This window comes from Leptinotarsa decemlineata, unplaced genomic scaffold (genome assembly GCF_025532065.1).
Source record: "Leptinotarsa decemlineata unplaced genomic scaffold, Ldec_3_MD MMD2_tig00001719_RagTag_RagTag, whole genome shotgun sequence".
NCBI lineage: Eukaryota > Metazoa > Arthropoda > Insecta > Coleoptera > Chrysomelidae > Leptinotarsa > Leptinotarsa decemlineata.
In genome coordinates, this window is record NW_027412569.1 from 3,927,130 (window position 1) to 3,945,481 (window position 18,352).

Sequence of the window (18,352 nt, forward strand, 5' to 3'; positions counted from 1 at the left end):
CAAAAAGATATCTGCAGGAGTAGAAAAACTCCTTGAAATCGAAACAAACATAAACAGCCCTCTTTCAATATCACCTACAGACAGGACATAAAATCAATTTCAATTCGAAAAAAACCGATAGCCCAGATACAAAATTCGAGAATCCGACAAGTTTGAGAAGCCATCGAGATTGAAAAACAATTAGCAGGGATAGTGACCGAAAACAATCATCAATGAATAAGAATTCCTTTTACCTGGCGGAATTATACTATCAGGAAACACCACACTATGTTACGTGCAGCAAGAGCAGTAACAAGTCTTGGTAATAGCATCTGAGACGAGGCGAAACGTCGACCATTGAACAGCATACAACGGATGAACACCCAGAAAAACAACCGAGTTTACAAGTAAATGTGGTCTACTATTCTTTTAGCAAATATCTTCTTGAATAGTTTGGATAAAGAACAAAGCAAAGAAATTTGTAATCATTCATCTCTTTAGTACTACCTGAGAGTATCTCTGATTTACCTCGCAGCACAAGAATTTACAAGATTCTCTCTAGAGAGCCGACATCTAGTAAAGAAAACCACTTTCCTGGAAATCTGACTCTTGATAACAACAGACCTCCCATCTTCGAGGGTGCTAAACGCCCAAAAAAGAACGATTGGGACGTCGCAAAGAAGGTTATCACAGCACAGGAAGTTGAATGGGCTATCAAGTCTTTTCAGCCTTTCAAATCTCCCGGAGCTCTTCTTCAAAACGGACTGAAAATAATATTACCTATTGTCACAAAATTGTATAGAGCTAGTCTGGCGTGGAACTATATACCACCCAGTTGGTTGGCAGCAAGGGTGGTATAAATACCTAAAGTGTGTCGGAGAAACCCACACCCTAAACCTGTACGACAAATCAGCCTTACATCCTTCCTGTTGAAAGGACTTGAGAGGATACTGGACGGACACATCAGGAGGGTAGCATTATATGCATCTCCCTGAATAACCACCAGTATGCTTATCAAACCGGCAAATCGACAGATTTAGCATAAAACAACCTCGTTGTGAAAATCTTCTAATCCCTTGACAACAAGGAGATTGCGGTTGCTGTATTTCTTGATATTGAAGGAGCATTTGACAATGCACTACCTAAATCTATAGGGTTGTCTCTGGCTAGGAAGGGTATAGAATCGACCATAACTGGCTGGACCTATGCCATGCTAGTAGAAAAACTGCAACTACCACTCTTCAAGGCGAGGCCATTAGGTTCAGGGTCACCAGGGGCTGCCCTCAAGGTGGGGTACTATCTCCTCTTCTGTGGTCGCTCCTGATGATAGTCTGCTTGATGCCCACGACAGAAGAAAAGTTGATCTGCAAGCCTATGCAGATGACCTCGTCATCGTGGCAAGGTCCACGTCGGGAAGGGTAGCTTGTAATATCCTCCAAAGCGCGTTGGACGTAGTTCACAATTGGTGCCTGAGGGAGCAGATGTCTGTCAACCCCAGCAAAACTGTGTTAATTCCCTTCACCAAGAGGAGAAAATTGGACGATCTAACGCCACTTTCCCTCAGTGGTGAGGTCATTCCATTTGGAACGGAGGTGAAATATCTTGGCATTATCCTTGATAAAAAACTCACCTGGAACGTTCACTTGGAAAAAGTTTTACACAAAGCCAGACTGTCTCTATGGACATGTCGAAGGATTTGTGGTAAAACTTGGGGTTCAGGTCCCGAACAAATCCACCGGATTTATGTGATGATTGTTAGACCAATGATCACTTATGGTGCAATTGCCTGGTGGCCAAAGCTTTACAGCTCTCTGGCTTACAGAGACAGGCTTGTCTGGCTATCAGTGGTGCCATCAGTACCACACCCTCAGCGCCCATGGAAATCCTTCTAGAAATACCTCCTCTCCACATTTTTCTGGAGAGAGAGAGGCTAGATGGACTGCACACAGACTTGTGCACATTGCCAATTGCACAAATCAATTTAATGCAGAGTGCAACAGACTGTTGGTTGACACTGGAAGTCACATCATTCTGGAAATGACCTCTGACTTTATGTCTCCAACTGTCAACTACGAACTGCCTTATAAAGTACTTTTCCCTGAGTAGAGAGGACTGGATCCTCCAGAAGGAAATATTAAGAGCAGATAGTTGTTGGTTCGCAGATGGATCAAAAACACCTTCCAGTTATCGTGCAGGTGTTTTTAGTCGCAGACCCAGGACAGAGATATCCACCTGCCTAGGAAGTTATGCGACTGTATTTCAAGCGGAAATTCACGCTATTGAATTATGTGCGGAAAGATTGGATGAATTCAACCTCACACACCAGTCAATGAAAATATGCTCGGACAGTCAAGCGGCGTTGAAAGCTCTTGGCTCCTACCGAGCAACGTCTAAATTGGTAGCAAATTGCCAAAAACGACTCTCCTCGATAGGAAGACTCAACCGATTGTCTCTGGTCTGGATTCCTGGCCTGGAAGGCAACGAAGCTGCTGACTCCCTTGCATAGGGAGAATTGACTGAATGATATGTTTTTTCATTGTTAAGATCAATAAGTCATCGAATTCAGCAGATAAGTTGTTTGCCAATCCACAAGACTATCAATCATTTCATGTTTTGTGACTGTATCAGAATGAAAAGGATACATGAACATGAACAACCTTCTGTAATTCTGAGTTTTTTATTGGGTCATCTTCGTTCAATTTAGACGAGGTTGTTTGAGAATAGATGCTATTTTATTGAAGAAAAGAGTTACATTGTTTCCTAGATTCATTTCTTACCTAAATAAAAAGGATAGTGTCCTTCAGCAGTCAGTGGAGGAGACGCCATTGGAGGATCAACCCTTACTTGACATTGTTCCAGGACAATAACACCCAACGGTTCCGACCATGGATCTCTATTTTTGAAGTAGAACAAGAGGTTCCCTCTGAGGCGACACCACCTCTCTAAGCTTACTGTAAAATACGTATTATTGGGACTAATGCATATCAATTAGGTACAATTAGAAACAAGATACAGCTACAAAACATTTTCAGCGTGTCTACAAAATCAAACAAACTGCGGGTTTCCAAATTAAGCGACATATTGTTGCGTTTACAGGCAATGTTCAATACAAACGTGGTGCCCTTCTATCTCGTTTGTTGGTGAGGTAAAGTTTAACTACTCGTTTCGAGAATCCATTTAGGATTGTACAAAAGTTTTCAAGAAATGATTTGCTTTCAATTCAATATTCTTTGTATTAGGTTGTTTCAAAAGTTTTGTCCGTCTTTATGAGCCTACTTTAAACTGCAATATCTCAGTGGATACTTATTCAATTTAATCTAAATATGCGTCATTTGAATCCCTACACTTTTGCCAACGTAACACATGTCGATTAATTCCGTCAGCATAAAAATTGGATGCTCTGAATTCGATGAAGTCGACGAAGGCCATACAGCAGTAACTATCGTCTTTTTTGGGGGGTTTTCGCCTTTGGGAAGTGCCTGGGTGGCTTATTGGTGCCCAACCACTGTCCTGAATGTCTCCTGTTGTCGTGGATGATCCATTTTTATCATACCCTTCTTTGATCAAATCCCAGCGATATTTAGTTTATTTATTTATGAACATATAATTGGCCAGTAATCAGAGTAGATCTGGTGATAAGGCCTACAAAGTAATTCTTTGATTAATACAATCTTGTAATTATAACAATACCAAATTAATAAAAACAAAAATAATGTATAAAAAAATTTAATAAAGATGGACATTGAATGTGAAAAAATAAAATAGTTCCACAAAACATGTTGGTGTAACTTTTGTTTGATAACTTCAACACGGTAAAATTATACACAATCAGCCTACTTTCTAAACAGTTCGAATACAAATTTTTTAAAAGGTTTTTACAATTCAGTCCTAGAGGTTATGTTTGTGAAGTCTACAGGAAGTTTATTGCATTGCTGGATTCCTCTATAGATGGGTGTATCCTGATTTTTCTTTGTTCTCATATATATTTGTTTCAGTCTTGCATTTCTTGTATTGTGATTATGCAAATCTCCTACTCTTTTCATGGTGGTATTACATGAAATGTATTTATTCAAGATTCCATGTATAAGTTTAACTTGTACAAGTATAATGATTTGTTTCTATTTTCAGGAATCCCGTTATTTCATAGATAATGTCTGTGGAAGTTGGTCGATACAAGTTATACAAAGTTTTTATTGATTCGTTTTGCGCTCTTCCTAGCTTGATAATTAACTGTTGTGATGCATTGTCCCAACATGGTATGAGATACCTTATAATATGTGATTCAATATAGCTGTAATATATCGTTTTTTTGACATTGTGGTTTGTATATTTTGCACTGCGTTTCAATGCACCTGTCATTGAAACTATTTTTGTTATCACTTTGTTGATATGCTCTGTCCACTGAAGTTTAATATCGATCAACAGTTCTAAGTATTTGTAAACTTCGACTTCTTTTAGTAACTTATTATTTATATACAAATGTATTGTCCCATTTGGTTCCTTTTTGTGCTTTAGCATCATATATACATTTTTTTCAACATTTAATGCCGACGATCCGATCCAAAAAAGGAAGAATAAAGAAGAACAGACCTCGAAATCGTGGGGCACCCACTTTTCGAGCTTTTTGACCTTTCCAATACGTTTCAAACCATCAAAAAACATATGGGAGCTGTCGCCCAGTCCTTCCACCACCCCACGCACTGTTTGTGACGGACAAATCTCCACCAGGGTCCTCAAATCCTCGTCCTGGATTATTGTAGGTCGACCACTTCGGGGCTCATCTTCGAGGCTAAAATATCCGGAACGAAATTTCGCAAACTAACGTCGAACACTATACGTCCATTAACAGCATCATTGCCAAATGCCTGGTTGATTTTTCGTGTTTGTTTCGGCAGCGTTTCGGTTCAATTTGAATTTGTATGAAAAAATGGGCCGAAAATCGCTGAACATTACATAATCAAAACATTAAAATTTGGACAAAATGAACAGCAACAGTGCATAGAATACAAGATTCTCTATCGATCAGTATATGATGATATTAAAACAGTCAAAACTTTTAAAACAACCTAAAAGTAAGAGACAATCCTAAGCAAATACAATTCATGTAAAAATTTGGCCTTTCACGTTACAAAAGAGAAAGAGAAACATTGGCACCAGGCATATTTTATTCTGACAGACAAAAACCATATTGAAGATTATACAGTAAAAGTCAAAGTGTTTTGCATTAAAATTTTCAATTGCATTTTAGAATTACTGTTAAAAATGCACCTCTCCTTCAAGAACATTTCCTACACCAATTTAATTCTCTGTTCAAACTTGTTCAAATTTCCTATTTCATTTTCATACCTCATAATTTTCCGTGTAGCAATGAAATTTAAAAAAGTTAAGTATTTCCTGTGTCTGTAAACTCTTTCATGTACTACGATTTTTTTGAGTATTCAAAAGAGTTTTTCACATTTTCTCTCCAGTTGAAATTATATTTTACTGAATATATTTTATGATTTTTCAAAGACAAGCTGCCAGTTTTGCATACAACTTTACCATATCAAATATTTGATATAAAAGTACAATTGAAATAAAACCAGATTGAACTATGTACTGAATTCTTAAGAGCCTAGGCTTACCGAGGTTGGATTAATTTAATTCCCAGCTTTTTTCAGAACTTTTTCATACGTTTCAATGTTTTTTGGGGAAAAAGGTATATTACAGTTTATATCAAACTTGATAAAGTGAGAAGAATGAAGCCCCTGATTTTTCAACACTAAATATACAAGTAACCTGTAAAATATTTTTCAAAACCTTCAAGTACATAAACAAATCAATTCTAACCTACTACAATGTAATAATGGTAAATTATTCCCCATTTCATATTTCCTACAGCGAGATATTTTTAGATTCTTTAAATAGTTTTTTCATCCACCAGAAGCCCCCATTGTTTTCCATTTGATTGCCTTAACACTTTTCTCCAATATACAAGATATCATTTACAGATTTTCAGATAGACTTGATTTACAAAAAAAACAAGAATTGAAAACTATCAATAGTAGAACAAAAATGATGACTTGAAAGTTAGAGATAGTTTGAGTTATGAAAAATTTGAAATGTTATTCCATTTAGGAATCATAAGCCATATTTGCCTTTTAAAACACCCTGTATACAAGAAAATAATTTCTAAAAAAATATATTTGAAAACCATGTAGATTCCAACCTTTTATAATTATTTGTATTAGTTGCTTGATTGACTTGACAGTTACTATATTTTCAAGCATAGCTTTTTTTTTAATAAGAAACATGATTTAAACGTGTATTGAATATAAATTGATGTCTTTCCATAATCTGATCCACATTACACATGGACAAATATATGAGCATATTGTTCGTCAAATATGACTTTCATTGATTCTATTCGTTTTGTATATACAAAGAAGTGCTTTGATAATTTTCAGGTGAAAATAGGTGAAAAAGAAATTTGAATTTCTTGTTTAGCCGCTCGATTCACTTTCTAAACTGCCCTCTTGGGTCGGTAAGGTGTGCTTATATAATGTAACGGTTCTTTCTAGAAATCTATAGTCGGTTCGGCACTCGACTAGTTTTAACGGCGGTTGCCGACTGCATTCTTTCGCGGTGATGTCATGTGTTTGTTCGCTGGCCAGCATATCAGTCAGGGGCGGCTTTAGATTCGTTACAATAAAATATATAGAATCACAACCTCGACAACAATATTTTCCTTAAAATGTAATAATGTTTCTGAAAATTTAGTGCATACTATTATGGAATTGTACTATAGTTCAGAACAGAGGTGTATTTTTATAATTATGTTCCATTTTAGTTATAACTTTTGCCCATAAGATGTTCACATTCTGTATTATGTCTATCAAAATGTAGGTTCCACAAGACTAAATAAATATTATTTTTATATGGTAGGCATATTAAAAGCAAATATATTTGTGGTTGAATCTGGTAACACATGCTCAAGTCAATTTATCCCTCATCGTATTCAAACTGTGATAGAGATGGAAACTTTTGACATTTACTGTATAATATTCAATGCAACTAAGTACTACATACATGAATGAATTCCAAAATGCACTATGATACGCATATCTATCATATGAAAAGTAAAAACATGGAGGGTGTTTTACCAGTAGTTTCTGTTGATTCAGAAGCTGATTCCAAAAATTTTATGAGAAAGTTCCTTTGAGAATAAGTTTATAATTAAGTTTTCACTATGATGCAGTGTGTTGAATAGTGCATCTGTTTATTCAGATATACTTCACACATCAGACACAAGTTCATAGTAACAATTTCGACCTTTAGTGTAGTAATTAATATTACTGGAGTTTTATCCCAACGCCAAATCGTTATTTTAACTTGACACGTGTTTCGATCACCAAGTGATCATCTTCAAGAGGAAGATTAAAGCTTAATCTTCCTCTTGAAGATCGTTTGGTGATAGAAACACGTCTCGAGGTGCTGAAATAACGGTTTGGAGTTGGGATAAAACTTGAGTAATATTCATCACCTGAATATATGAGTGCTCCACATATATTTCCTTAGAGAAATGTAACACCCTGTATATTTTCACATTTTTGAATACCAGGCATAATTCTATTGCGAGTTTATGCAATACACTCTATACAAACAATGAACCGTTCTTGAGATATTCATTTGTTTACTCAAAAAAAAACTAAGAGTGATTCCCCCATAAAATTCAAAAGTTTGATAGAATACATAAAAAGCTATAATTGGTTCATCGAAATACATAATTCCATCGACTTGAAGGCGTAAAATTTCCAAAATATTATACAACGTGTTCGGAATCGATGACTAATTCTGAAGATATAAAAATGGGCCAAAACTCAGTTTTTCCAAAAGGAAAACCCTGTGTTCTAGGATAGTTTTGTCACTATTTTTCGGCTTTGAAGGCCGCCGATTTTAGAAATTATTTCCTGACGTTGCGCTGGTACGAGTGGCCAACTTCTTCAGAGGTTTATACATCTTGAGTTTATCTCTGAAGACTGGGTATTACGACTACGTAAAGCGTATTTATGTTGACTCAAGTAGTTTGGTGTACTAATACCTGTACCTGGATTAGGTAGATTGCGTAAAGCGAATTCATGTTGAATCAGGTAGTTTGGTGTACTAATACCTGTACCTGGATTAGGTAGATTGGGTAAAGCCTATTCATGTTGAATCAGGTAGTTTGGTGTACTAATACCTGTACCTGGATTAGGTAGATTGCGTAAAGTGTATTGATGTAACAGGTAGTGCTAATACTTGTACCTGGAATAGGTAAGGTCGTTGACCTTATTCTATCTACTGTCATGATTTTTGCTATTCCTGATTCCATATCGGTTGAGGTTGACACCTTCTTCTTTTCTGTGTGTTTGTGGATCTCTATTGCCCCCTGTACCAGTCGGCTATGGTATCCCTGGTTGGGGGCAATAAGTTTCGTGTTTCCAAACAGAATCCTATGGTTCCCTTTTTCTGTCTCAGCCGACTTTTCCTTTTCGCATAGTCTTTAGTGTACCAAAGTGTATCTAAAGGAAGAACTGGAATATCTTCAAGTGACCTTGAGATCGAATGAATACAGTGTACCAATACAGGGCGAAAAAACTGAGTTATGGCCCATTTTTATATCTTCAAAATTAGTCATCGAGTCCGAACACCTTGTATAATAAATCCATCATACAAGATGATGAAATTATGTAATCAAATCAAATCCAACTTTTGAACTTTATAGGGGAATCACTCAGGAGTGGAATACATATTTTTTGTGAGTAAACAAATGAATATCTCGAGGACGGTTCATTTTTCGTCTAGGGTGTATTGCATAAACTAACACTGGAATTATGCCAGGTATTCAAAAATGTAAAAATATAGAGGATGTTACACTTGAATTAAGGAAGGTGGTACCAACTTCCGGTATAACCGGAAGTGTTGAAAGAAAACCATTATTTTATCTGATGAAGCATATCAAAAAATACATATTTGTCAATTTTCAGGATATGAATCTTACTATTCCGCGCTGTACTCTATATATTTATATTATGGGCACAGTACATAATTTTTAGGTATATTTGCAAATTATAAATCACTTCACATTATAACTGATGAAAGATAAACATAAAACAATGAATTTATATAACTATAAGGGAATAATTAGAAATGGGAAAAAATGAGATTTGTTCTAATTTCATGATAAATTAGTGTAACTAAAACATGCAGCTCAGACACAGACTGACAAACAATAATACGGGTTAATCGTATTTATTTACAGATTTGTCACACATTAAGACGAATTCAGAGAATCATTTTGGTAAACAACAAAAGTGATAATGAGACCTTCACCAATCCAGACAGTACATAATCCATAAACACCTGAAAAATTTTCAACGAAAGCATTTGTTAGTGTTAGCAAGTGTACGTAAAACTGGTTAGCGGTGTGTGTATCTGTTATATGTTATAGGAGTTACCAGGTTATCTTTAAAAAATGAACCTAGCAGTATTTTAAATGCTTTCATTCTGGTTAAAAATGATACGTTCAACATTGAACACAATCATAGTACAAAAAGCTGGTGTACTTCTAGAAGGATTCATGAATTGCTAAAAAGAAAAATGATATGGTTTGTTAGATTAATAAGAATGTATCCGTTTCATTGCAACTACATACATAAAACGAATCCCATTACATTTTGAAGGTACATTCGAAAATCAAGATAACCTGGTACTTCCACTCAGGTGCGACTTATTGTAGTACCTTTGCTCACGACCCCAACGCAGCTGAGATTGCGAAGTCGTTTTTCATATTTTTGTCTCTTTTCCTTTCCTGCAACGCACGATCATTAAAGTATGTGAATGGAACTTTATACTTCATGTATATTTCTATTTTTCTTTCTCGATATCTTTTTCAATATCAGATAGTGTATGGTTAATGGTATATTTATTATACTTAGACAGGTACTGGGTCGAAAGTTCTTTACAAATGGAAAACGTTTATATTTATGGTTTGTCAGCAAATTAAAAAAAAAAACTCTGCATCTAATAAAATACACAGCTCAGTCATAAAATATGGAGAAAAATCTGGAGACAAATGGCACAAAGATATATTGAAAGTGTTATCATTCCAAATTTTGCTTGAAGTAGTTGTGTATAATTGAGAAATTACGCCCTCGAAAATAAATCAATAAGTTTATTTCATTAAGTCATGTGTCAGTCCATAGAACACCAACTATTAATTATAAGTAAATTATTATAAATTGGTTATCATTTCAAAGTACTACTGAATAGAGATAAATAATATTCAATGAAGGATCATGATATCAACTCTGTATTTATTTTCACCCATAGAGATTCTAATTTTTCTTTTTATATTATCTTACTGAATCGAGAATTAAATCACAAGAAAGGAAAAACATTTTCGAAACAGCTACTTTTATGTGAACACGGAATTATATGAAAATCCCTTTTTTCTATTCAGTTTTTACTTCAAACATTTCCCGAGGAATTGAAACAGATATCATTTAAAGGAATGCTACACGATATAATACATGAAAGAATCATGATTTTAAATTTCAATTACATGGAACACTCCTATTGTGTATTTCAAAATTTCGGAACAAGACACCTGTCTTATTATCTGAAAAATTTACCCCTTTCAATATGAATAAGATTCATAGGTCGTGATCAAATCAAATAACCTTATGTTGATGGGATATGCATCTTTTTCTGAAACTTCAAAGTAATTTAATTTGCTCCCAGCCATAGGAATTTTATTTAAATTCAAAGGCGGATATTTTTTAGGTGTCTTTTCCGAAACTTCGAAGTACACCATTTGAGGATGACAGTGTTCTTTGTGAGTGAAATTTTGTATTGTGACTCTTTCATATAGATAAAATGTGTAGTGTTTCTATGAATGACACTCTGTTTCATTTCCATAACGAATGTTTGGGGTACAAACCGAATAGAAAACAATTATTTCGTACGGTTCACATGAACTACTTTTACATGAACATTGAATTACATAAAAATTCAATGTTCGTGTAAAAGTAGTTGTTGTTTCAAAGGGTTTTTTCCAGTTTGTATTTGGAAGTAATGTCTGTGCTTGATCTACACATTTCTGTAAATAGTTTATTTTGAACTTAATTGCTTTTTTCTCTCTTTTGCAAGTTTCACACATATTTTGAATGAATACGTAGAAGTAATTTTTTTGTCTCCGCAAATGATAATACTTTTTGCCATATTTCCCAGTTGTGTTTTGTCTTTAAGATACAGTGGAAGTTTTTGTATAGAATAAAATTGTCTGACAAACTAATTATTCAAAAAGACTATGGAGAATTTGAGCCTATCTATTTTGCATCATTCAATAATCTGAAGGTGTCTAAAATTTGCGGTCAGTTTAAAGCTCAACCAATTTCAATTTCGATAGAAAACACTGACACCAATGTCCAGCGAGAAGATATGACCACCACATAGAGCCTGGGTAACCAAACCAAAGATGAGGGACCAGAAGTGAGAGTTTCTTACACCAAACAAAAAAGGGATATTGGCATGATGGTATAAGGATTTTGCGAATAAAAACTAAGGAAAGTAGTCTCGGATACCAGGGTGCTCATTAAAATTGGGTGAAACATTAAAGAAGTTTCTCAGGCAAAGAATTTCACGAATCGACTGACCCTACGCAAAATAAAGAGTACATTTGTTCAGCAGATCGAAGAATTTGATGCTGTCAATTCTCATTATTTCATGAACAATGTTTTTTAGAGCTTTCATTGAACTTGTTACACATTGTTTCAACTTTACCCTGGCAGAACTATATCAATGTCCTTCGCTTTCTGAAAAGTTTGAACTTGCAATATTTTTCAGCTCGTTTTAGGGCCCTTCATCACCTTATTGAAAAATTTTCTGCTCCTCCTCTGATTCAAATAATTGGGTTATGTGAGTTAAAGCAAAACTAATATTCCAAAAATACTCCTCAAGTACGAGATTAATCTGAATACAGTAAAACCGAACCATGGTTTTAATGTAAATATGAATTTATGACACTAGTTTTTTTAACCACTAGTTTTATCGTGGAGCGGGCACACGTTTCATGTCCAAAATTTTCGAAAAAATTGCATGGCATAAGCCAACCGATACGCCGACATCCTCAGCAACTTCTCTAATAGTGATTTGACAAATCTCCAGGAAATACTTATGACGCACTGTTTGGAACCTTTGGTGTAGTAATAACTTTTACTGCAGTTTTTTTCCCAACACCAAATTGTTATTTTTAACACCTCGACACGTGGTTCGATCACCAAGTGATCATCTTCATGAGGAAGATTAAACTGTTTAATAATCTTCATCTTTTAATTTGATTTAATTTAATTTAACAGTTTAATCTTCCTCATGAAGATGATCACTTGGTGATCGAAACACGTGTCGAGGTGTTAAAAATAACGATTTGGTGTTGAAGATGATCACTTGGTGATCGAAACATGTGTCGAGGTGTTAAAAATAACGATTTGGTGTTGGGAAAAAAACTCCAGGAAATCTTTTTCATTTCCTCAACATTTTTATCGGATGTTGATCTTCTCGACCTTCTGTGAAAAGTCTGTACCACTTTTAAACATTTTTTGACTCAGAGTACAGTCACCGTATTCCACTGTAAACATTTTTAGTGTTTTTGAGCACTTAATTTCATTTTTCACACAAAATTTGATGCAAAATATTTGATCCTTTTTTTCGATTGTGGAAAATCGCCAAACACACAAAACACTTCTTACTTTTATGCCTCTCAACAACAAACTAAACATGCTGAACAGTTGAAACCGTGAACATATGTTCGGGAAGAGTGTACCAACATAAAAAAAACACTAATCGAATGTAAGTAGCCCGCGAAATTGGAACATTCACTTTATTTTTTTACAGACTTCGTATGTGTAAGGTAAACACTCAGATATTTAAATGAAACAAGTAACAAAAAATTGTCCATTAGGGTAATTAAGAAACCTAAAATTATCCTGAAATAATTGCAAGTTCGAAATTTCCAAAAAGTGCAGAATTTCGATTTGGTTCTGCTAGTATTGCTAGCAGATTTAAAAAAAAACAACACATGAAAAATCCGCGATAAGAGGGATTAGGAGTCTCAAATGTGCGCCAAATTATGGCGTTATCTATGTATGTCCATTGGATGAAAAGCCTAAAATTATGGCTTGAAAATAAATATAAAACTCCAGGAGTATGTAACTTTTATCAAACAAAATAACATATTTGTCTTATCTTTGAACTGAAGTCATTGCATTTTCTACAATTATTACACACTTCATTATATCAGAATGTTATAGTTTTCCATATAACATGTTATCAGATTAGTGTTTGATATACGAAAAGTTGAAGTGGATTTTTTATTGTTTTTACAGAGGTGTAAAAACTACTAAGAATAATGAAAAATTATTGAGTTTTATATGCCAGTAGTTCATATTATTGGCAAAGGGACTCCCATTCAAACTATTTAATAATTGAGAGGGGAAGAATCTAGCAGTACCCTAGTAGAATCAAAAGTATTTGTGGGTGTTTTATTCTATATATCCTGAAAAATATCAACATAAAATTAATGACATGGATTAATAGATGACAACATTGAAGTTTATACAGTCATGCATACATAGATGCATCTAGTTTGCACATGCTTTTTCATGGCATTCCCATTTTGCTTTGATAATACAAGTTCATGCATTTGGAGTTCGTGAGGGAGAACTCAAAAAATTATTAAAACTTCATACTGGAATATGTTAAAGTAGTGATATTAATACTATAATATCAGATGAAGGAATAAAATTATGGACTTTAAAATTTACTCAGTGGAGAGATCATTTGGAAGTAATAGTTCATATGATACAAAATATATTTACAGGGTAATTATTCAGATACTGTCCTGAGGGGTTTTTTGAAAAAGATTTTTAATTGGATTTCCGTATTTTTGACTGCTGATCATGAATCTGAATTCAAAACGTCACTATCAAACTATCACATACTAGATACCTTTATTCATTTGATACTTGTATTTTATTCATGAAATATGTTTAATTTCCTCAAAATTGTATTTTTTCCAATAAACTGCATCCAACCATCTATGAAAGTAAATGACATTTTTACAAGGGACTTTTTCATTGGTTTTGTTGGCAGTGTTTCCAAATTAATGAATAAAATGGATGAACTTTTGTCACATTTATATGTTGTTATGTTATATTGTTATATTATATTATATAGATATGAAATTTCACCTTCTTTTCTGTCATTCAAAACATTCCTTAAACAATTCAAAAGAAGGCTGAACTGATAAAATATACAGGTGTTTTTATATGCACAGATTTTTATATGTAATAACTGAATACTGTGTGTTATTTTGTTTTTTTAAGTCAAAGTTTAGTAAAATTTAATTTGAAGACAACTTGTATTTTTGGACTTTGATATCTAACTAAAATTCTAGTGAAGTGAAAATATCATTTGGGAATACGTTCCACAAAAAAGGAATCATTTGATGATGCAGAAGTTTTTTATTATTTGAAAACATTCAAGATAGATGAATAAAGGTTCGTAAAATAGAATTTTTCAATAACAAAAATGAGTTCGTAAAGTAGATGAATTTTGTAACAGTTTCGTCTTTTGGATGGCTGTGATTCGTGATCAAGAAACAAAAATACGTAAGTTCAATGAATTTCTATTTGAAAAAAGCTCGAGGTAGGTATCTGAATAATTATCATTTACAGAATATTAGACAAAAAAAACATTAACTTTTTGCTCTGTATTTGAAAGATATTCTCAGTTGTGGAAATTAGGTGAATATATTGATAATATAAACAAGCACTCAAGAAATGATTCAAGATAGGAAGGTAATATTTTTATTTATCAGTAATGATAATTCATACCTCGGGATTTTCACACATTTAGTGTACTCACTTTCTGATTTCCTAAAGAATCCTTCCTGTCGTTCACGTATGTACAAAATGCCCTCTTTTTCAAACTTGGTTGATGGCTGTGTAGCCAATGTCACTAGCTCTTGTTTATTGAATCGCATGATTGGAATAGGTCAAGTAGTTCAACTACAAGAGAAAAAACAAAGAGTTGAAAGATATTGATTCAAATGATTTATTATGAAGCAGTCTAAAATTCATCCAGGTCGGTAAATTGTATAGTTCTTTGGTGGGAATTATATTGACTTGAATTAGTTAAAATAGGAGAAACGACAGAGTAAACAGTAAAAAAAGTGTTGCCCAAAAAATATTTGGAATATTTGAATTATTGATCGACCTACTAACTTACTGTTTCAAGTATTCACGTAATAATCAGTACTTCACATAAAATTTTTGTTACACTCTTTGTTAGATACATCCTATGGAAGATAATAAATTTTAGATTACATTTTCGAAAAATTTATTTTGAAAGACACCTAAGTATAAAACGTCAACAAAATTATTTGAGAATATGTCACTCGAAACGTCAAATGGTATTTCTTCTTCTTTATTGTCGCGTTTTTACTTGATTGACTAGAGTGTCCCAAATAACAGCCAAGGTCCATGAGATTATTTTTGATATTGGTTTTCTGTTAGCAACAATAACATATTTAGTTTACCCCGAACTATTTCCATTGGGAAGTAACACAATATATTTATAATGCATCTGAATCATTGAATTCCCTCATCAATATATATAGACAAGCAGCGACAAAAATGCTTTCAGTTTCAAGTTCAGTTAACTTGGGATCAATAGGGATCAATTGGGATCGAGTGGAATCTTGCCAAATCGTCGTGTAAATGAGGAAAACGTCGACTAACACATGTATCGTAATGCATAGCTCGTATGTGGCTACAAAAATTGATGAAAAAAACTAGAGGTCCGTATTTGTAGAGTCAAAAAACGAAATTCAACAATTCTATTTTTTGGCGATCATTTCAAAAACAACCACCGATATTATCAACTTGAAAAGAGATTATTCTAGCTCCCCAAAATAGAAAACTTTCGTCTATTTTGAACGACCTTGTAGGTCTTACTGTTTCCGAAATAGCACAAGTGGGATAAGTTAAAAAACGGCCTGTAGATGTTATCTGCATGAGTATAAGTATTTTAATGAATCTGAAGCCGGCCCTGACCGATGTCCCAGTCAGCAAACGCATTTCTCATCGCGAAACAGCGCGAAAGGTGTGGATGGGTCCCGAAATCCGCAGTGAGATCCGGAACGTTCGTTGACGATATAAAAAGGTCGCTCTCCGTGCCGAGGAGTAGTCTGTACTTAGAAAGTGAATCGTGCGTTTAAAGAAAGGAATCTAACTGTGAAGATAATTATAAGCGTTAGTTACTAAGTGTGGTATATAAATTAGTTGTGATAGTGAAATATTGTTAAAAATAAATTTGATTAAGACAGTTAATTCTTTAATTCGTTACAGTATATACGAGTTTGATATATGTATGATCATAAACTGACGAATGTTCATCAATTGGTTAAATCACTTCCAATTCTTTTATTTACACTGTGGATTTTTTTTACTTTCCTTCGTTTTAGTTTTTATTCAATTGATATGTCTTGTGCTCGGGAACTGTACTTAGATTTATGAACATAGACTTTCACGGCCGAAGTTACGATTGAAGAAAATATCCATGCTGGTAGGCCTTGGTCGTTTTGTCTATAACTGCGGTGGATATCATCAGTGGTATGTGCTTTGACTGTGAGGACGAAGGTTATACCTCGAAATATCAGCAACATCAACAGGGATTTCCAACAACGACAAAAAGCTATATTCCAGGATGTAGTGTGCTACTATCCTATATTTTAAGGGTTTGGCTTTCTACTTCTCTATCTTAATACCGAAAATGTGGAAATCTTGAAAAAAAAGTAAGCAATTAATTTTGAAATAAACTCTTTACAAAACAATGTGTAGTTCAGGCAAAGAAGTAACTTTCAGATACAAACTGGGAAAAAAAGGCCTCTCGAAAAAACAACCTTTTTTAAGGACAAAAAAACACAATCACTACAGGAAATTAGTTAAGACGTTCTAAGAGAGGTGCCTGTGCGAAAAAACATTCTCAGGAAGTTCACTCCACATAAACACAGTTCTCCAAATGAAAGAGTTCTTGAGCAGTGAAGTTCGAGGTGTACTGAGTTGAACTTCAAAACGAGGAGCAGCCACAGTTCGTCGCGTATTTCTGATATGTACTGCTTTTGGTGGAATCAAATGTGTCAAGTCACTTGAACATCTTCCTTGAAAGTATCTATAGAAGAAAGACAGATCCCCAACTTTTCTTCGATGTTCCAGATTATCAAGGTTGCTGGTGATGTTCGCGTCTCCAATCAGGCGGATGGCTTTCTGGATGGAGAATCCAGCAGCTTTGGAGTATGCTTTGGGGCAAAGAGGGTCTGATCTGAGCTTTATGAAGCATCAAAAGTTGCTGAGGTGTGTACAACTTTCTGATTTGGAACAGTGTTGCAAGCTTTCGAGATGCAGCTTTTGCAGTTCCAGTGATATGATTATCCTAAGACATATTGGTGTCCATTTCAACCGCCAACAAACGTATCAAAGCAGAAAGTGGAATTGTCGGTCCTGACATTATTATATCCGGTTCGGAGACATTTATCTTTTTGGAGAAAACCAATGCCTGGGTTCATATAAACGTTGGATTACACGAAAAAAAATAGCGATGTTTCGGAATGAGATATTTGCCTCATTGCCTCTTCAGCACCAATCTGTATAACCCTGCAAGATGAAGTACTCAATTAATTCATAACCAAAACCTTTTTTCCCCAAAAATCGCCGTCACCTGAATGTTTGTGACTATTGAGATTGTCATCGATTCACAGCATCTTGACGGCCGAAGATTTATTTTATGATCGTAAAATTATTAGAATTTGGCTGCATGAATTCGTAAAGTATAAAATGACATGAAGCTTAAACATTTTCATATGATTCATTCACATGTTAGACGTTTAATTTCCTCTTTTCCATACAGCTTATTATTGTTTCAGCTAGAAACCATCTGATGAATTTTTACCGATATAAATATAGGTTACTGAATCATATTTTTCTCTCTGAGCTCCAACCACAGTGTGACGCTCATTTTCGTGATATTAAACAATAATAAATACAAAAGAAAATACGGTTGGAAAGCATTTTTTCACGAAACAAAATACAAAAACACCACAAGACATACAATCCAATATAGTGTACAAATTGAACTGTGGAAGGTGTCACAAATGCTATGTAGGTCAAAGTGAATGATATCTTCAAATACGAGTTTTAGAGCACATGAGATACTCTACGAAACTAAATATAAAAAACCCCACAGTCCTCGTTGAACATGAAAGAGAATATGGACACATTTTTGACTTTGATCATCT

At 34.4% G+C, this 18,352-nt stretch overlaps 1 protein-coding gene across 5 annotated transcripts in view; it reads right to left on the reverse strand.

Annotated features, from left to right (window-relative positions):
- The window catches only part of LOC111518085 (inositol polyphosphate-4-phosphatase type I A), a 106,647-nt gene that overhangs the window by 31,228 nt on the left and 57,067 nt on the right, over nt 1–18,352 (reverse strand). For 2 of the 5 annotated variants that reach the window (XM_074176333.1, XM_074176335.1), the window contains 3 exons: nt 14,923–15,065; nt 9,740–9,808; nt 2,757–2,930 (listed from right to left, as the gene is read on the reverse strand). In XM_074176333.1, the coding sequence (XP_074032434.1) occupies nt 2,757–2,930; nt 9,740–9,808; nt 14,923–15,040 (361 nt within the window). In that variant the 5' untranslated portion in view covers nt 15,041–15,065. Of the gene's footprint in view, nt 1–2,756; nt 2,931–9,739; nt 9,809–14,922; nt 15,066–15,281; nt 15,450–18,352 lie in introns of those variants that run through there. The other 3 variants (XM_074176332.1, XM_074176334.1, XM_074176336.1) reach the window with 3 other exon arrangements.